The 21330-nt window shown below is 40.4% G+C and overlaps 3 protein-coding genes across 10 annotated transcripts in view; 1 reads left to right on the top strand and 2 right to left on the bottom strand.

Annotated features, from left to right (window-relative positions):
• Positions 1-3430, bottom strand: LOC127601219 (lithostathine-2). Its single transcript, XM_052066281.1, has 3 exons — positions 3301-3430; positions 1441-1505; positions 1-668 (listed from the first exon to the last, which is right to left on the bottom strand). Exons 1-3 carry the CDS (start codon positions 3428-3430, stop codon positions 297-299), a joined length of 567 nt encoding a protein of 188 aa, XP_051922241.1. The 3' UTR covers positions 1-296.
• Positions 3431-4719: 1289 nt separating this feature from the next.
• Positions 4720-13558, top strand: rxrbb (retinoid x receptor, beta b). 2 transcript variants are annotated; one of them, XM_052066334.1, is made up of 12 exons: positions 4720-4888; positions 5878-6047; positions 6723-6876; positions 7002-7181; positions 7485-7529; positions 9472-9632; positions 10780-10909; positions 11245-11371; positions 11448-11489; positions 11584-11675; positions 12191-12296; positions 12381-13558. In XM_052066334.1, the coding sequence occupies exons 2-12, from the start codon at positions 5922-5924 to the stop codon at positions 12526-12528; spliced, it is 1311 nt and encodes a 436-aa protein (XP_051922294.1). In that variant the 5' UTR covers positions 4720-4888; positions 5878-5921; the 3' UTR covers positions 12529-13558. The 2 variants fall into 2 exon arrangements, with proteins under 2 accessions (XP_051922294.1, XP_051922295.1); XM_052066335.1 differs by lacking the exon at positions 7485-7529.
• A 57-nt stretch (positions 13559-13615) lies between these two features.
• The window catches only part of fhod3b (formin homology 2 domain containing 3b), a 96096-nt gene continuing 88381 nt past the window's right edge, over positions 13616-21330 (bottom strand). For all 7 annotated transcript variants that reach the window (XM_052066319.1, XM_052066318.1, XM_052066316.1 and 4 more), the window contains 3 exons: positions 20420-20606; positions 20141-20302; positions 13616-15240 (listed from right to left, as the gene is read on the bottom strand). In XM_052066319.1, coding sequence (XP_051922279.1) covers positions 15158-15240; positions 20141-20302; positions 20420-20606 — 432 coding nt within the window. In that variant the 3' untranslated portion in view covers positions 13616-15157. The remainder of the gene's footprint in view (positions 15241-20140; positions 20303-20419; positions 20607-21330) is intronic.

Genomic DNA, 21330 nt, shown 5'->3' on the forward strand with positions numbered 1-21330 from the left:
CATGCAAATGTTAACCCCTGAATGAAAGCAGTGGATCAATGTTCTCATGTCACTCTCTCCACTCATGAAAGTGTCAGCCGGCACACCGCAGTGTTTTCATATTTAATCACATTCACACTTAACAATGGGGGAGGCAGCTCTTGAGTTGTCCTCTCACACTCGTGCACTGATTTAGTGAGACAAGAGAACGATAGCGAAATGCAACTTGTGAATACAACACGATAAACCGAGTGGTACCAGCTCATGTTTGCACGTTTAAAAATAAATAAATAAATAAAATTAAATTAAATAATTCCTTATCCAGCACAGTCCTGGCAGATAATGTTCAGTTGCCGCCTCTCAGGCAGGCCCACCCACTGCTGCCCCTCTGTGGTCAACATGGCACCAGTTACTCCACATTGATATGCACGCTCCGGTGGTCCTTGTCCAGGGGCCCAGTTCTGGTAACAGTCAGCTGACGAACCGCTCCAAAACCAAAGGTCATAGGTGCAAGTGTAGCGCAGACCAAGCCAAATGTGGGATGATGTGGAATTCTGTGCCATCTGTGCCACCAGATCCTGAGTGCTTTGCTCAGTGATGAAGACAAGGTCCATGTAGTTCTCTTGGCAGTAACTTAAGGCTTCCATCCAAGTCATGTTTTCACAAATTAATATCAGGTTTCCTGTGACCTAAATTGACTCATGTTTTCTCGTCTTGTAACTTTGTATGGAACAGTTAATATACGAAGTTCTGTGCCACTCTTTCGTCTTCCTTCTCTCCCAAAAATTCGACCAAAGTGTATGTTTCACACTCGCTGTCTGATATTTCCAAGGGTTCAGAATTGCTTGAATTTTTAATGAATGGTTGTAAAGTGCTTCAAATACACAATCATTGATTTGACCACGTACAAAAAGAAAATCTGTGCGGCTGAGTAAAATTAAAATAAAATGGAACTTGTGACTGATTATTAGACAGTTTCAATATGTGCATTTTTCACAAAGAGACTAATGAATCAAATCAATACAGTTTTCATGAAATGCCCACCTAAGCGAACGTGTTTTGAATACCCCCCCCCCCCCCACACACACACACTTTATATTGTTTTAACACAGAAGTGGCACTTAACATAAAATCTGTTGAATAACATTTTTTCCTTTTTTTATTTTTCCTTTTTGCAAAATAAAGACCCCAAAAGAGGAGGTGTATTATAAAGTGGCTAATCGGAAATAATTTTGAAGATGAAAACAACTTTCAGAATTGTTCAGATGTTCACCTTAGCGATCTTTTTATTTTTTTAATCTCTGATTTATAGTGCATTTTATAAACAATGTAACTTGATATACTTCACACACTGTTACTCACAGTACAACATTTAAAAGCAAAGTAAAGAAATTAAATTACGAAAAGTGCAGGCAGTGCAAGAACAAGATTTCTGAAAAACAAGTTTTTAAAAAGACTTACATATACAGTGGATGGCTGAATTGTTTTCAGTGTCCCAGCCTGCATCATAGATTGAGAAACACCACCTGCAGACGCATAGAAATGTGACGTTTCTGCCATTATGATGGGTTGTTTGAAGGTTTTTGTGACGGTCAATGGCAGTGTCTCCCGTGTGCTTGTCTGAGTGGTTGCACCAAAATATAACACAACAGTGATGCAGTACAGATGTGTACAGTATATATAGATGCAGCTCTCCCCAAAAATGTGGATATCAATGGAAGCATGATTTATTTCATGTCGTTTAATCCAAAAGTGTGAACCTAAGCTTCTACACATACACTTAGGGAATTATAAGTCTTGGGGTCTTTTCATTTTAATGTTCAGAGCTGATAGCTGATTTAAAAAAGAAAAAACTGCTAAAATTATCAAAAGCTGGTTGTATAACCTCGATTCTACTGTGCTTGATTGGTCAGAAAATTCACCCGACATGAACCCTGTACATAATTTATGGACTACTCTATTGCCAAAAGCAGTGTAAGGTACACCAGACCAAATAAAGCAAACAAGCTGAAAGGCCGCTATCGAAGCAATCTGGACATTCAGAACACCTCAACAATGTCGCCCGGCTCCATGCCACAACTTATTGATGCAATAATTCAAGCAGAGAGATCTTCAACAGTAGATATGGAGTGAATGTACCCGTTGGCGGAGGTGTACAAACAAAGGTGCTGTGTGGCACCATAAATGTTTTGACTGACTAAACACTTCACACCAGTGAGCCTGGTTTCTATTTTCAAGGGTTTTCACTTGGCTTTGCCAACCCTTCGTGGGCCAAGGCACATGTTGACATTAATAGAACAAAGTTGCAGGACCCCACCAAATAAAAATCATATAGTGCATGAATATTCATGGGGTAGCATTTTGAATTTGCCAAATTGCTGATATTTTGGGGAACCTATCTTTGTGTACTAGATCCAGGCCAAATCCACGTCTAAGATAAAAAAATAATGCTGTGGTTCCAGCTGGTGGCATCTTGGCACCAAAATACTATGCTGAACTAAAGGGAGGAGATTCATTTCGTCTGGCCCTACCTTTGTCTAATGTAAAATAAAAAGGTGCTTTGCCAACATCTTGTGACATCAAGAGACATTTGAAATTTTCAATTTTCCATTCCTCACTGAATTTCACTGTCCATGGCAAGGCTAGGTCCCTTTTCCTTTGCTAAAAGAGGGTTAACCGTATAATCTATGCTAATATATTGATCTTATCTCAAATTACTTACACTTATGATGTGACAGTGGTTGATAATCATTGTTTAGACAATAAGATTGTCATTTTAAATTGCAGGCTCGAAAAATAAATGAGCGTTGTTATGTAAACCACGAGCCCCTATGATACAGTTGTACTGTATCTGTTTTCAGTTGCAATAGTCTTTCACCTATTCAGGGACATATTTTCCTGAAAGCCACAGTAGCAAGGTATTACTATAAAAAATTGTAATCAGTCATCAGTTTATTCATATGCGCTTTCTGGAATCGCTTTTTTTTTCCAAATCAATGTAATTAATATCACTGGGGGGTTGTTGACGCGAATGCTGTCTTCTCTTTGATGTGAAATTTGACGTTTTGCACACAGTTGAGCTCAAATTACATTGTTTGCAAACGTTCAACGACCGTGACGGGTTTGCTTTTATGGAGCTGTTTGAATTGTTCACTTTTTCTTGTTTCATTGCAAACCTTTTGTAGGTTTGTAAACATGTACACCAATACTTGTCCTGTATACAGGTCACGACAGCTGTAGCAAATAGACATGAGTCAATTTATGGCCTTGACACGAAAAGGTGTGTTCACTGGCTGCTACATTTCAGATCATGCCACTGACTATCATCTTGGTATATAGCGGACACACAGTCTTGATCATGGTAGCTTGGTTCCTGCGGTTTTGAGAAGCGGAATGACGACTCGCTCCCATCAGACCACCGCCACGTACCTCGAAAGAGGCTGACGCACATATTTTAAGATGTGGACACATTCAGGACTTCCTTGTTCTCTTCTGCTGATCCTTCACTGACCAGATCCAAAGATAAATCCCTGCTGTGTGTGCTTTTAGGCGTCCTTCCCTCAATGATTTAGTGATGACAACAAAAATGTAGCCACTTTGAGTATCACTGTTCTCTGCCAGATTTTTTTAAAGCATGATTTGTGACATTGGTTGAACAATGACTGCAATTTCAGGATTATATAATTCTAAATTCGTACTTGCCGTGCCTAACAAAGCTCCTTTCGTTTTCACACTCCCTTTCAAATCATTCTCCCTGTGAATCCATAGCTCCACATGAATGTTGACCCAATCCCTGCGGATTTCTCACCTTCCAGTTAAAGAAATTTAGGTTTTTTTTTTAATTCGGCCACACCCAATGCCACCTTGATACATCGCCCAGCCCCAGTCCTATCCACGATCTGACGATGTTATTTGAAACAGAGGCAATCAGATTGTTGCTATCTGTCCGGTTGTTGATCGTGGCAAGGTCCGTGGAAAATGCCAGTTTAAAGGAGCAGATTTTTTTAGAATGACAGCTAACTTGTTTGGTAACAAAAAGAAAGAAACATATTGTTTGGCAGAGGACTCATAACTTTAAGTACTGTCCAATTCAAAATATGGTGCTAGTGTTCACAAGTCCACATTTATATTGTAATGCATTTTCAAATGGGATATACAGAAGAAAAGTTACAAACCTGAAAATAGCAGTATTTAAAGGGTAGTACTCCTTTTCGTCGAGACGAATGCTTTCAAGGAGAAAAGCTGCAAACATTTTCAGTGATATGTGTGTGTGCGTGTGTGTGTGCGTGTGTACGCGTGTGTGTGCGCACGCGTGTGTCTGTGTGTCTGTGTGTGTGTCTGTTTGTTGGATGGTACAATTCCCCATCCCCCCCACACATAGGTGGATGCCCGAGGCCACCACCCTGTTGGCCTTCTGCACGACGTTGGTTTCACATTTCTTCACGAACTCAAACATTCAACTCCAAAATGTTCATTTCCTTCAGGACATTTTGGTAACTATTTATCCCACTTTCCTAATCTCCAAATGTTCTCAATAGAACCCCCAAATGAATGATTATTTTGCATCATTACCTCGTCCTTTTCTATTTATTGACCGTTGAAAACCATCTTTAATCTTCTGTTCAACAACTGAACACCAACATTGGTCATACTTTTAGTCCGAGTTCCCTCGCCTTCCACCCACCCATCCTGTGCGGCGCTGTCACGTGACCACGCTACTGGGTGGTCCCAGGAGACATTTTGGCTCGCGTGGAGCTGGCTCAGAGCCAACATGGCCAGTAAACAACAACAGCGACGTGTTGAAGGCAACTGGCTTTGAGCAGCGGCCTTGCTGTCTGCTGTTGCTTCTCGGGAAGCACGATTCAGACACATCGGCGTGCTTTCCAACAATGCGTCGATTGTGTGTTTGGTGAGTACCCCGCCGCCTCATGACTTGCAAGCGAATACATTCGTTGCCATTATCTCGCTCGCTCGACTACCACCATGTAATTAGCGTTAGGCTAATGGTAGCCACGCTAGTTAAGTTAGCCTGAATCGTTGCGAAGCTTCGCTAAGTGGATTACATTGCGGCGCACACGCGGATTTGAAGTGGTTCTTAATGACCATCAACCTGCGTCGTGGGAATGATTGTGTTCAACGAGTAGCTTGTGAGTAATTTGAGCCACGTAAAATCCGAGCCAGGTATGCTTCTAATGTTAGCGGGCTAATGTTGCGCTAGCCACTCGATGTACTGTACGTACTGCTCGCTTCATTTGGCTCAATGATAGATGGACGAATCGGCATTACGGGAACTAAGAGTTGTTAATTTGGTTGTAGTTTAGGCTCACGGTTAGCATTTAAAATGGCGTACGCCGGGTAATGTTGATGTATTTGTTGTTGCAAATGGTGAGCAGCATTTAACCAGCAAACGTGTTAACGATCTAAAAGTGTAACATCGCTTCCTGCCAGACACTAACAGCATACGGTTAACCGTATAAACCACTTCACGAATGTTTTTACGTCGATTTAATATGTATATTAATTATTCTGAACAACGACCACGTTTAAGATCGTTACACGATATACGCCAATGCATCAAATGTTCTACACTAATTTTGTGCACTGGGGTAGAGGTGTATTGGATCTAAATCTAGAGCTGTTCCTAATCTGTTTGACTCTCATGCAACTGAGGTAACTAATTTATTACTCACAGCTCTTTATATAGAATATATAGAATTATATAGAATATTTTCTTTCTTTGTTCCATAGAGGGGAAATCCAAGATAACGCGGGGCAGCAATAGCTTTACGAATGCAGACCGTATGATACAGCCCCTGTATTGGATCTCACTTTGTTATGCAAGTGATCGTAATTATGTTCAAGTAATAATTACTGCTCATATCTGATTGTCACCCTCAGATTGATAATCCATCTGGTGGGACCTCATCCTGTGTATTCAAGCAATGTCTTCCCAGCAGCTTAACAGCTCTGCACCCAACAGCCCTACCAATGTCATTGGTTCTCCGTTCTCTGTCAACTCTCCAATGGTGTCACCCTCTCTAGGATTTGGACCCATCAGCCACAGCCAGGTAAATGGACATTACAAGCAAAACAGGGTTATGCTCTGGCACTCTGGCCTTTATGTGCTTTTCATGTTTGAATTTCATCATTAGTCAAGATCTATTTGTGTATTTAAAGAAAATATTTTTAATCAGATTCGTGTATGTATAATTTTCCCTGCTGTATTGTGCTCCCATTATGTCACGATATTTGTAAAGTAATGATTATTTTATGGGTTCTTACAGTATACTTCTTGTAATGCCTCTGCTTTTGGGATAGGAGAGCCACGGTCTCCAATGCACTGTTCGATGTGTATTGAATGCAGGGAGAACAAGAAAATGCATCAATACAATGAGCACACAGAAGCTCCTGTCGGCCACAGCTCACACCCAAACACTCATGCAGACTCGCTGATGTGACATTAAACGTTGGCCCTTTCTCTTAAAGGCACCTCCGTGTATGCAACACAGACACTACAATACGTAGAGTAGATTTAAAACATTTTATGCTTGCTTTTTTGTGTGCTCTGCTATATTTGTGTTGAAAAAAATATGTTTAAATAAGCATAGTTGTACTGTGGATCTCTGCTATTAATAGGCACCCGGCCGGCCCACAAATACATGAGTAATTGCTGCCCATATAATTGCATAGAATTATTTTTTCCCTTCACATGTTAATTCTCTCTGTGATTCATATCGGTCCAGCGCTCAGCTTCAGGTGCCATGTCAGGGATGCATTCAATCAGTAGCTCAGAAGACATCAAACCTCCGTTCGGTCTGAGGCCCATGTCTGCGCACAGTCCAGGAATCATGTTGTCTCAGAAGCGCCTGTGCGTCATTTGTGGAGATCGTTCATCTGGTGAGTGAATGAACCGCCCCATTCTTTCCATTTGAAAGACTAGCCTCCTGTTCTGCTTTTACTTTAAATATTTGTTTGGGCTTATCTCCTGATTTCTCATCACGCCTGTGCTTTTTGTGCACTAGGCAAGCACTATGGCGTCTACAGCTGCGAGGGCTGCAAAGGTTTTTTCAAGAGGACGGTCCGCAAAGACTTGAGCTACACGTGCAGGGACAACAAGGAGTGCCTGGTGGACAAACGCCAGCGCAACCGCTGCCAGTACTGCCGCTACCAGAAGTGCCTGGCCATGGGCATGAAGAGGGAAGGTATGCAGGTTTTGTATTGCAAAGCATGTCTCGCAAAGTAACAAAAACACGTAAAGTAACATCAACAACAAAACAAAACCAAAAAAAGGCTAACTAGGCAAGCAATGGAACAGGTGAAAAGCACCAGGTAGCAAAGTGTCTTAGGTTAGTTCATCGCTCTGTGGAATTGAACGGCGTTCTTATAGTCGTAGCACTTAAAACGGTCTAGAAATGTGGTAGAGGATGCAGAGGGTTGGGCTTATATATCTAACCCCTGTCTTCCTTTCATTTTCCCAATTCTTCTCTTTCTCCATCTTTCAATAGTGGTAAGGTGGATAAAAGAAGATGGAAAAGATGAGGGTTGGATGAGTATGGCATTGACATTTTAAAGCTACTCTTTGTACTGTAATGTGTCTTAGATTTGGTGTGGTCTTATTAAACACGTAGTGCGTAAATGACAGAGACACCAAGGATCATGTTTTGGATAGCTAAACATTCACTCATTAGTTCAGAGTATGTGCATGTACAACTGATTAATCTATCTTCATCACAGCTTTGCGACTCTATCAAAATTACAGGAACGGTTCCTGTAATAAATCCAACAGTAAAGAAAATATTTCCCAAATTTTGTTGCTTGCGTTCGAGTTACTATTCACACTTAGAACATCAGAACGGAACAGAACTAACAAATGAATGTGATTTGTCACAGTTTTGTTCTAAAGTTGACCAGATAATAACTTGTGACATAATTTCTATCAACTGCAAAATAACAATATGAAGTAGTGTTAGGTGATATGGACAAAAAAAGATTCCATCACGGGGTAGGCCATTTAATATCACAATAACATTGTCATTATATTTTCAGTCATAAAGTGTATGTATGTATGTGTATGTATGTATGTGTATATATATATATATATATATATATATATATATATATATATATATATATATGCATCCAGTAGTGCTGCTATATATAATGATCAAATGTTTGCAAGGGAGGAGTTGTTTGTGCACACAAGCTAGTGTGTTCGCCTGCAGCTCTCCTTAGTGTCACTAATTACACTGCTACCAAAAAACAAATAGAAAAATGAAAGTAATCATTATGTGATATAAAATTAAGCTATTATGTTGCATTTGGGAAGATATTTGCAGATTTTGAGTATTTAGTAGTAGTTGATGTTTAAATGTTTAGAAAATGAATAAAACCGTTTTTTCACTTGATACCGGGTCAGCTGAAAGTCACGCCACCGTCCCTGATTTCCAAACAAATGATCGGATTGGGATATCTCTATTAACTTTTAACAGAAATTTGTATTACTGCTGGTGACACAGTGGAAGACTGGTTAGCACGTCTGCCTCACAGTGCAGACGTGCAAGGTTGAATTCTGGCTCCGTCCTTCCTGTGTGGAGTTTGTATGTTCTCTCCGTGCCTGTGTGTGTGTTTTTTTCCCCGGATACTCCGGTTTCCTCCCACATTCCAAAAACATGCATGGCAGGTTGATTGGGCCTCTAAATTGTCCTTAGATGTGATTGTGAGCATGATGTGGTTGTCCGTCGATGTGTGCCCTGCGATTGGCTGGCAACCAGTTCAGGGTGTACCCCGCCTACTACCCTAAGACAACTGGGATAGGCTCCAGCACGCCCGCGACCCTCGTGAGGATAAACGGATTAAAAAATGGATGGATGTATTTGTGTTTGAAATTGCCCCACGACAAATGATCCTCAACAAAAAAAATGTTGTTTGCTCCTAGTCACGATGTTAATGTAAGAATTGAAAATTGTTGACTTGATAAAAAAGGAAAATAGTTGTTAATCATCTCGTCAGATTTTTATTGTTTAATAAAATCTTAGTTCTGGCCCCTGTGATGAACCTGCAAATAATTGCTTCTCAAACTCAGAATGTTGCTCCTCAAATTAAGTCATTGATTAGCAAAACGGTTCCTAGAAAATAGTTATTCAAAGGCCTGCTATACCAATTCAAAAAAAGGAAATATGAGTAGCTAGTAATGTCAATCCAAATTATCGTGGTAAAAAAAAAAACTTTTGCCATTTAGTTTCTTCTCGTTTTTTATGCGCACATTTTTGAAGTGGTGGAGTTTGTCTCGCTCAGGAATTATTCTAGCATATCTTAAGTACTTAAATGTATGAGAACCTTCTATTCCTGCACACGTGAATTCATAAGATGGCAGTCAACATGATAAACCCTCTCACTGTTGCACCTCTCCCATATGGCTTTCTCCGACCTGCGTTTAAACACGAATGGTAACCATCTTCTCGAAATTACTTTTTCCCACCTTGTGTGATGCAGCGGTTCAGGAAGAGCGCCAGAGGAACCGCGAGCGGGAAGGCGAGCTGGAATTCAGCATGGGCATAAACGAGGAGATGCCGGTGGAGAAGATCTTGGAGGCGGAGACTGCGGTGGAGTTGAAGACTGAGCTCCACTCCGACGGAGGCTCCACTGGCAACTCTGTGAGTGCACGCCACCGCTTCTTGTCCCACAGCACAGGGAAAAAATGTTTTGGTTGCCTAAAAAGAACCATATCAATTAGGAACAAAGCGAACAAACAACAGCATTTGATGACGTTGGGTTGTTCATAAACCAAACGACAACGGTGGCCACGCTCCCAAGATGCTTTTGTTTCTTGACTAAAAGTAGATTCATACGCCTTTCACATTCGGCTGGTGCGCTGCAATTTTGGAGCTGAAACCAAAAATGACCACCACTTGATTGATATTTCTTTTGCTGCAACCACTAGGAGCATTCCATTAATTTTGTGCTTGACGAGGAGCAACCCTTTGTCTGTCCAGAGACGAGTCTCGTGTTTCGTCATTCAGTGGCGGTCTGGTATGAACGGAGTGTATCATTAGGCTCTGACGTGGCTCATTGCCAGCCTGACACCAAACTGGTGTGCAGTGGTGCACAAGTTAAATGGCTGAATGGCGCATAAACACCAGTTCCTAACTCATTCTGTTGTTAGCGAATAGTAACCCCACAATCCCTTCTGGGATTTTAGTCCAACGTTATCAAGATTGATTGGATTTGGAATCATTTGTTCTGTCATTAACCTTTATTTACATTGCAGGTGATATTTAAAGTAACATATCAACATTTTCCTCCAAGTGTTGAGGTTCTTTGACTGATGAACAGCCAACAGTGCATCCGGAAAGTGTTCACAGGCGCTTCACTTGTTCCACGTCATGTTATGTTACAGCCTCATTCCAAAATGGAATACATGACTTTTTTCGTCACAATTCTACACACAACAGCCCATAATGACAAGGTGAAAACATTTTGAGAGGGGAATTTTATCTACCAAAAAAAAGTAGTACTTGTCTCGATTGAGGCTCCTTTCAAGCCAATAGCAATGGAACAAAAATTGAAATTAGAAACGATTCCCTTAAAAAACAAACAAACAAATGAACCTGAATAACGGGGCTTAAAGATGGTTTAATAGAAGCAACGCTGTTGCTCCTTCTTCAAGAAGTTCAATAATCGAGGTTCAAGTGTAGCGCACATGGGTGTTGTTTCCCTGCCAGCTAACAGGTTTTGACGACGCTGTGGTTCATATGTGAAACTTCCAAAGTGCCCATAGTGACGCAGCAGTTTGTGTTTCAGCCCCATGACGCGGTCACCAACATCTGCCACACCGCAGACAAGCAGCTTTTCGCCCTGGTGGAATGGGCCAAGAGAATCCCTCACTTCTGTGAGCTGCCCCTTGATGACCAGGTCATCCTCCTGCGTGCAGGTGCCTCGTCTCGTACACGCATGCAGTGGGGCCTTCACTATTAGTGCGGCTTGGGGCGCAACCCTGTTGCGAATTCTAATTGCATTTTCAATGAGCCTTGCCTGCCTGTCCAATTTTGCTTCTCCGTTAGCTTCTCTTCTGCTAACATGGTCTCTTAGAAGGAACGGGCTTAGAGAACGCACTAAAATACGTGGCTATGTTTTTCGACAAATATTTGTTCAGTTCTACAGAAAATTTCCCGCTTAGACTGGCGAGTGGCGAAAATAAGGGGGTTCACTGTACTCTTATTGCATGTGGCAGTGGTCTTGATGTAACCCTAATGCTGGTGTTGCCAGGTTGGAATGAGCTCCTCATAGCCTCCTTCTCCCACCGCTCCATTGCCCTGAAGGACGGCATTCTACTCACCTCGGAGCTGCAGCGCGACGGTGCTCACAGTGCAGGAGTCGGCGCGATCTTTGACAGGTTCATTCAGTGGCCGGTTCCTCTCATGACAATTAGCTCAAAGGTCTTCCGAGTAATCACGCTTGTTTTAAATCAGGGAGAGTGTGCAGAGTGCAGAGGTCGGTGCCATATTTGACAGGTAACACCACACTTTTGTGATTTTTCTTTGTGGAATTTTTGCTGTGTGGGGGCGAAACTTGACTGCATTACACTTTTCGAATGTTGTCCTTCAGGGTTCTCACCGAGCTTGTCAACAAGATGCGAGATATGCAAATGGACAAGACAGAGTTGGGTTGCCTTCGCGCCATCGTCCTCTTCAACCCAGGTGGGCCTACCGGTGACATCCTGGTAATGCGTTAGCAAATCTGCAGATAGACCATTTGGCGACACCACTTGGACTAACCTCTAACTGCCTCAAACTACTTGATGCTATTATCTTATTGGAGTACCTAAGAAATGCTGTTAATCCGCCTAGCATCCTAGATTTCACTCACACTTTTAGCTCTTAAGTAAATAAATTAAGTAAATAAAGGTTATCTTATCTTAAATTGAGTTGAGTTGTACTTGTGGAAGCTGAGCCCTGATTGTGGCAAAACAAGCAGTGGTCCGAAAAGGTAAATGACAATTAATAGAATTTAAGGACAACACCTTAGAATTTGAATGTGGTGCATGAACACTACTACATTATAGTACATTTATATCAAATTTGCATTGTTCCTGAATCTCACGCCTCAGGGCGGCTCGGCACTCCAAAGACCCAACAAGTACAAAGTCAAATTTCCATTCGTCCCATTTAAAGAATCGCTTGCACGAATTGAAGATTATTCCATTGCACTGCAGATGCTAAAGGCCTGTCCAACACGGGGGAGGTGGAGCTGCTCCGAGAGAAGGTCTATGCATCGCTGGAGGCCTACTGCAAACACAAGTATCCCGAGCAGCAGGGCAGGTGCGTTTCTTTTTTTTTCCTTTTCTTCAGAGTCGTTACAAGACAACGCGGCAGAAAGCGCTTGACTGACGCGTGTCGTGTCAGGTTTGCCAAGCTGCTCCTTCGCCTGCCCGCACTGCGATCCATCGGCCTGAAGTGCTTGGAGCACCTGTTCTTCTTCAAGCTGATCGGCGACACGCCCATTGACACTTTCCTTATGGAGATGCTTGAAGCTCCTCATCAGCTGGCCTAGAGGGAGCGTGCAGACTGGAGTGGCACTTTAACTTGGAAACATTTGTCCGCTTGTCTCACTGCTATCTGGGTTCCACTTCCTTTTCCTTTTGTTTGTTTTAGTGCTGCACACATTTTGCTCTTTTTAGACCAAACAGGCTGGCTGGTGCTATGTGTTGAAAGTATTTTTTCCCCCCTTCACAGGCTATATCACATTTTATATGAGCTTTGTACACACTGCTTAAGTGGATCTATTTTTAAACGAGAGCACCGCGTCAGAAGACCTAGTCTTCTTTTTAATCCTTTCTAGTCAACATGGATCTATCTATTCCACAAGATGAAATCTTAGCAGAGACACAAAATGTCTGCTCTCCATTTAGACTTAAGACTTTGCCCTTTTCTGAGGCCAATCACTTGACTTTCGAAAAGCTGCCAGCTGACTGTTGGAGCCTTTTCATATTTGGTGCTATTTACAAAAAAATGCGACTTGATTGGTTTGAGAACCCCCCCACACCTAAGAGGATATGCAAACTTTTTTTGGGTTGTATTATTTTAAATAAAATGTAGCAATATAAAATGTTTAAGTGCTTTCTGCCTTTCACTCATTCAGGGGTTTTACCAAGTAAATCACGTCTGGTGGAAAGGGAATATTCCATTTTGTAATTTATACAATTCTGTGGTACTGTGCAAAAGTAAATGTTCAGGGAAAATGTATTTTAATTTGAATTATGATCAGGAGATGCAAATGATATCTTTTAACCCGTTACCCTTTTTATTTTCTCTTCAGATAGCAGAACATGTGTTGGGTTGCACTGGATTTGCTGAGTTTCAGCTTTTTTTCCTTTTCTTTTTTAAATCCTTTTACGCTCCATTGTATTTCCTTCCATCCTTTCCCTGCCAGGTAGCTGTCCTGTCCATTGTACTGTCTCTGCAGTTTATTCAAAGCAAAATCACATTAGGTCCAGAGCACCAAGTCATTGATCAAGTTGACGCCCATGTGCTCCTCGGCGCGTGGGTTGTGGATTAAAAATAAACATGACTTCGATTTGTGACTCCTTGTTGCCCGTGTTTTGTGTACTTTTCTAAAATCAAGACATGGGACAGACGGAGAATTTTCACAAGCATTTTAATTGAAATAGTGACATTGTTCCTGGCCGCATGTTATGCCATGCTTGTGTGAATGTAGCAGAGTTTAGTGCAATGATTTCAAAGCAGTCAAGTGTTTGGAGCACAAAAACAGCGTTCATTTCAAACTTGCAAAACGGACTCATTTCAAAGCTTTAAATTACATTTATAATACTGCTTTTACTCTATTATACACTATTCTACAATTGGAACAAAACATTTTACATCACTCGACCTGAATACACAACTGTCAGTTTGGTTAAAAAAAAAGTTGCCCTAAGTAGTACATTGAATGCTACCCTTGTAATCTAAGGTGCTGAACTGAGTTCTAATGCTGGTGTTTTCTTCATTTAGATTAATTCTCAATGGCTATGCTCCCATTTCAGGGTTCCCACTCTTCCATTCGCTTTTTATTTATGGAACTTTTTGAGGGCTAATGTAGCCATTTTTAAGGACTTTTTCTCCATCCAGGGGATTCACGGTGGATTTAATGCCCACTCAGCAATATGCGGGCTTTACAGAAAGCCACATATCCATGACCTGGTGTTCCAATCTGTCCCCAATCATTGGGAGCAATCAGCTAACCCTTTGACATACGAATTGGCCTGAAGTGATCACAGGACAATTAAGAACATAACTGTTTTGATGGATTTTTATGAACTTTACGGACCCGTGGGAACCCTGTAAATGGCAAATTTGAACTTGTAAATGGAAGAAAAAAAAGTATTTATGAGATAAACTGTCCTACTTTTGTTAATTAAAATTACCACGTTCACATCACTTTAACATAGATGTTTAAAAATATAAGTAAAATGGTGATTTTTCACATTCAATGTAAAGAGGAGAGTGCTTGCCACAGAATCTCCAGTGCTGCCAGTTAAAGGAGATGTCTTTGTTTTTCATACTTTTCGCTTACAGTTCACGTGAACTGACATGTAAGGCGCTGGGGAAAGACTTGTCATAATAAATAGATAATAGCTTCATTCAGAATCGATCCGAACACTGTTTAGAAATCATCGCAGCTCGTGCTCGGTCCTTGTGTATTTGGATGTCCCTGAAAATCTCCCTTCAATAAATAAGCGTCTCAAAAAGGCACTGTTATGTGCAGCTGCGACAACAGATGCAAATGCTGTGCGCCACATGCTGCCGAGCAACTTACCTATTTTACTCAACCTGGTTGACTTAATTGGGTCCTAATGTGCCGCTGTTCATCTTTTTTGTGAAGTGTTTCACGTTCAATTGACGGCCAGCCGATCGATAACCTTCTGGAGCGCAAGGTAAATACACAAGAGATGCTAGCAGCACAGTAGTAATTGTACACACGCAGGTGACATCTTTGGACTTGTTTCTCTCACATTGACCACTGGAGAACAATAAAATGCTTCCGCTGTTCAAGAGCTGCAGGAGCGATGTGCCAGAAGCCAAGCTCAGTGGTCTCAACGCGGCGCTCATCTTCTCAAGGAAGCGCAAACAAGTTGGGACGGGAACGAGGCGAGGATGTGTCAATGTGTATCCTCTAGTCCTGTTCACACCTGCATGTCAGGACCACCGGAAAAACCCAGGACGTTGGCCTCCTCGGATGTCAAACCACTTTTCAGCGTCCTCCTCACTTCACAAAGCAGAACGCAAAGTGGACATTATCAGATAATGGTGCATCAACTTGCAATTTCAACAGTTATTGACATTCTTTTCAATGCATGACTTTATTATCACATATTTTTTATTTGAAATATATAATAGGGTAGAAACAGAGGATACTATAGGATTGTTTTATTCATTCATCTCCCGAACCGCTTGATCCTCATTAGGGTCGCGGGGGGTGCTGGAGCCTATCCCAGCTGTCTCCGGGCAGTAGGCGGGGGACACCCTGAATCGGTTGCCAGCCAATCACAGGGTGTTTTATTCATATTTATGTATTGTGTTTTTTTTCCTTTACTGAAGATTCTGTGTCAGTACAGTATGGTCTGTGTACCACTGTGTGGTTCGGTCTCCCTTTAATGGTTGAAAAATAGAATGACTACCTAAATGAAATTCAGTTGTGTCCAACGTTAAGAACTGCTTATTTCTATACTTTTACGTCAGTACAATTGTCTCGTAACATTTGTGTGCATTTAATTGAATCAGTAAGTACATTTTCCTCTATTTTTAGGCACAGTGTTAATGCTCTCACTGTATCATTCCAGTCAGCAAAGGCATCTGGCCCGGATTCGGCATGTCTTACTATAAAATGGTCGACAATGTCTAGTAAGCCGTTGTTAGCAGAAAAAAAACCCTGACCAGTAAGGCGTTTTTAGACGAAAAAAACCCGACCATGTATAGTAAGGCGTTTTTTGACGAAAAAAAACCCGACCAGTAAGGCGTTTTTAGACGGAAAAAAACGACCATGTATAGTAAGGCGTTTTTAGACGAAAAAAACGACCATATATAGGAAGGCGTTTTGAGCCAAAAAAACTACCGTGTACAGGTTGCCGTTTTTAGTAAAAAAATAAAAAATGACCATGTATAGGAAGGCGATTTTAGCGGAAAAAAACCTACCATGTATATATATATATATATATAAAGCGACCATGTATAGTAAGGCGTTTTTAGAAGAAAAAAACGACCATGTATAGTAAGGCGTTTTTACCCGAAAAAAACGACCATGTAGTAAGGCGTTTTTAGCCGAAAAAAAACGACCATGTAGTAAGGCGTTTTTAGCCGAAAAAAAAACGACCATGTACTCTATAGTAAGTCGTTTTTAGCCAAAAACCCCGACCACGTTTAGTAAGGCGTTTTTACCCGTAGAAAAACGACCATGTATAGTAAGGCGTTTTTAGACGAAAAAAACGACCATTTATAGTAAGGTGTTTTTAGACGAAAAAAACCCGTTCATTTATTGTATAGTAAGGCGTTTTTAGATGAAAAAAACGACCATGTATAGTAAGGCGTTTTTAGACGAAAAAAACGACCATGTACTGTATAGTAAGGCTTTTTTAGCCGAAAAAAACCCCAGCATGTATAGTAAGGCGTTTTTAGCCGAAAAAACGACCATGATAGTAAGGCGTTTGTAGACGAAAAACGACCATGTATAGTAAGGTGTTTTTAGACAAAAAAAAACGACCATGTATTGTATAGTAAGGCGTTTTTAGCCGAAAAAAACGACCATGTATAGTAAGGCGATTTTAGCCGGAAAAAACCCCCCGACCATGTATAGGAAGGCGTTTTTAGCCGGAAAAAAACCCCCGACCATGTTATAGTAAGACGTTTTTAGTCGAAAAAAACCCCCGACCATGTATATAGTAAGGCGTTTTTACCCGTAGAAAAACGACCATGTATAGTAAGGCGTTTTTAGACGAAAAAAACGACCATTTATAGTAAGGTGTTTTTAGACGAAAAAAACCCGTTCATTTATTGTATAGTAAGGCGTTTTTAGATGAAAAAAACGACCATGTATAGTAAGGCGTTTTTAGACGAAAAAAACGACCATGTACTGTATAGTAAGGCTTTTTTAGCCGAAAAAACCCCAGCATGTATAGTAAGGCGTTTTTAGCCGAAAAAACGACCATGATAGTGAGGCGTTTGTAGACGAAAAACGACCATGTATAGTAAGGTGTTTTTAGACAAAAAAAACGACCATGTATTGTATAGTAAGGCGTTTTTAGCCGAAAAAAACGACCATGTATAGTAAGGCGATTTTAGCCGGAAAAAACCCCCCGACCATGTATAGGAAGGCGTTTTTAGCCGGAAATAAACCCCCGACCATGTTATAGTAAGACGTTTTTAGTCGAAAAAAACCCCCCGACCATGTATATAGTAAGGCGTTTTTAGACGAAAAAACGACCACGTATACTAAGGTGTTTTTAGCCGAAAAAACCCCACCACGTATAGTAAGGAGTATTTAGCCGAAAAAAAGACCATGTCGTAAGGCGTTTCTCGACAAAAACAAAAAAAAAGGCCATGTAGAGTAAGATGTTTTTAACCGATAAAAACGGCCATGTGAAGTAAGGCATTTTAGCCGAATAAAAAAAAGATCATGGAAGGCGTTTTTAGCCGAATAAAAAAAAGATAATGGAAGGCGTTTTTAGCCGAAATAAACGACCATGAACAGGAAGGCGTTTTTAGCCAAAAAAAACCGACCATGTATTGTATAGTAAGACGTTTTTAGCCGAAAAAAACAACCACGTATAGTAAGGCGTTTTTAGATGAAAAAATGCCTTACTATACATGGTCATTTTTTTCGGCTAAAATCGCCTTACTATACAATACATGGTTGTTGTTTTTTTCATCTAAAAACGCCTTGCTATACATGCTCGTATTTTTCGTCTAAAAACGCCTTACTATACATGGTCATTTTTTTCGGCTAAAATCGCCTTACTATACAATACATGGTTGTTGTTTTTTTCATCTAAAAACGCCTTGCTATACATGGTCGTTTTTTTCGTCTAAAAACGCCTTACTATACATGGTCGTTTTTTTCATCTAAAAACGCCTTAACATAAATGGTCGTTTTTTTTTTCCGGCAAAAAACGCCTTACTATACATGGTCGTTTTTTTCGTCTAAAAACGCCTTACTATATATACATGGTCGTTTTTTTTCCGTCTAAAAACGGCTTACTATACACATGGTCGTTTTTTTTTTCGTTTTCCTAGATCTAAAAAAAGCTTTTGACACAATAGATCACAGTATATTATTGAAAAAACTAGAAAGATATGGCATTAGAGGTGTAGCTTATAAATGGATAAAAAGTTATTTAGAAAACAGATATCAGTACGTGCAACTCAACAATAAAAAAACGAATCAACTGAAAATCACTCACGGAGTACCTCAGGGGTCAGTGCTTGGTCCAAAACTATTCATCTTATATATAAATGATATCTGCAAGGTCTCAAAACTATTTAAATGTGTCCTATTTGCTGATGATACAACTTTCTACTGTTCTGGAATAAATCTGAAACAGCTCCTGACAACCGTAGAAAACGAATTAAACAAATTAAAAAACTGGTTCGACAGAAATAAATTGTCACTTAACCTGAAAAAATCGAAGTCAATTGTTTTTGGCACAAGACCAATCAAACACCAAGCTAAAATTATGGTAAACTCAATTGAAATAGAAAGAGCGTATGAAACCAAGTTTCTCGGATTAGTAATAGACTCAAAACTATGTTGGAAACCACATATCGATAACGTAAAAAGAAAAATAGCCAAGACCGTAGGGATCCTCTGCAAAACCAAGGAAGTGCTAAATAAGAGATCCTTGTACACATTATACACTTCATTATTATTACCATACATGACCTACTGTGTGGAAATATGGGGAAATGCCTGCAAAACAAACACACTCCCTATTCTCAAACTACAAAAAAAAGCAATTCGAATTATTAATAGATCAAAATATACGGAACCCACAAATCCACTATTTATTAAATTAAATACGATGAAATTTTATGACCTGGTTGACTTTAAAATCGCCCAATTAATGTACAAAGCACACAATAACCTGCTCTGCCAAAACATTCAGAAGTTTTTTGAAATTCGAGAAAGCAACTATGAATTAAGAGGTACCAACTTATTCAAAAAACTCAAAACAAGAACAAACATCAAGCAAAGAAGTGTATCTAGCAAAGGTGTTAATCTGTGGAACAATCTCGAAACGAACCTAAAAATGAGTAAATCACTTGCTGAGTTCAAAAACAAATTCAAAAAAATAGTACAAACAACCTACACCAATCAGAGTTAAAATGATAAATACTAAACATTAAATATAATGATAAATCAGAACTAAGTTGATAAATAGAGAAAGGTATTGCAATATCCATTATGAATACAAGAGAAAATTGACACAAGAGTGCCAGGGTGAGGATGTATATAATCTCGATACAAACCAAAAGTTGTGAAAATATCACGGTTAAGGGTAAAGTATGAGCCTTAATGGAGACTTCTTATTACTTTTTCTTTTCTGATTGATATAAAAATGATTTAGTAGATATAAACACATAACGGGGTAGGACTAGATAAGTTTTTTTACTTCATCCTACTCCCTTGAACATAATAACTGTGTTGAATGAAGACTGATTTCTTTCTTTTACTTTTTTATCTACCTTATTTGCTGTCAAATTATTACTGTATATGTTTTATGTTCAATAAACAAACCAAACCAAACCAAACCAAAAACGCCTTGCTATATATACATGGTCGTTTTTTTTTCGTCTAAAAACGGCTTACTATACATGGTCGTTTTTTTCGTCTAAAAACGCCTTACGATACATGGTCGTTTTTTTCCGGCCAAAAACGCCTTTTATACATGGTCATTTTTTTTGGCTAAAAACGCTTTACTATACATGGTCGTTTTTTTTCGTCTACAAACATAAAACTTGAATTTTAAAAGTAGCTCAATTTGTTGTAAGATGCATTTTGGGAATAAAAAGGTTGGTTGCTTGATCTGAAAATTTGTTGTCAAAATGCAGCAACAAAATTGCGATATTGGTGCGCACTTCCCGCCTCCTGGCAAAATGCTTAAAAAATAACTTACGTGATTTGCGATTGACTCTGGAGCGCCGCCTCTCGCGAGGTTGCGTCCTCGGACCCGGCCCCTGAGTGGCCGACCGCACGATTCGCTCCATGATCTCGTCGGCCGTGTCGTCCGTGCAGTTGATGGCGTCATCGTTTGCGATGCACCACGGCGGGACGTGTGCTGAAAACACAAAAGTTGAGAGCAGGTGACGATTACGTCACTGATTTTATTTATGGGTTGTTCTGGGACTGACTGGCGACACTTAATGCTGAACACAATATAAATGTACTGAGTCACCTCTGGTGCTGCTGGCTCGCGTGCGAGTTCGGAGGCCCGGCACCGTGGACGTCTCGCTGTCTCCACTCTGCGCGCTCCCCTTCAGCACGGCCTTCATGTTCTCGTGCTCGGCAGTGTCCTCTGCGTACTGGATGCCCTGAGGTTGGCTCTCGGGCATGTCGGAACGGGTGCCGCCAAATTTACCGCTCTGCAGGGGAGGTGAACGTAGAAGCCAAGCTGAGGATCAACCGATCACTGCCGTGGCTCTGGTCAACCATTTTCAACGGTTGTGACGCAGCAATTTTCAGTCTCATTGGGTCCATTATATTTACAGTCAGCACTGGACAGCAGTGATTCTCAACCACTGTGTGAACAGAACAGAACACTGGTGTGTGAGGAAACATCAGGGATAGTGCAGAAAATGGTCTGTTTCACTTAATTGGTCCAGAAATGCATTTTAGTACAAATAATGTATTTGTGTCTTTGATCTTGAATGACCTATTTCAGGAAAATTGATTCACAGTAGCTTATCAAAAGTCATGCTACTATTCATCAATGTTCTGCAAGTTGAGACGACATGCAGCCCAATCATTTTATATTTTGAATTGTCTTCCTACAAGGTCCAGTAATAGTTACAAACAAACTATCAATAGTTTTGCAGATTAAAAAAAAAGATATTCCCCCTACGGTTCAATGTGGGAAAATGTACTGTATATTGAATATTGGAGGTTAAAAAAAAAAGACAATTTTCCCAAAGGATTTCAGTGGGCATCAATTATACGTGAAATGGCGGGGATTGACTTTAACCTTACACTGCAGTAATGCAGGTATTGACTAAACTTTGCACACTGCAAAATGAGCATGCGGTTCAACGAGTCATTCATCCATCAAAGGGAGTTACAAACTGTGATCATGTGTGTTACATTTAAGTT

The sequence above is a fragment of the Hippocampus zosterae genome, chromosome 5 (assembly GCF_025434085.1).
Source record: "Hippocampus zosterae strain Florida chromosome 5, ASM2543408v3, whole genome shotgun sequence".
NCBI classification, from domain to species: domain Eukaryota; kingdom Metazoa; phylum Chordata; class Actinopteri; order Syngnathiformes; family Syngnathidae; genus Hippocampus; species Hippocampus zosterae.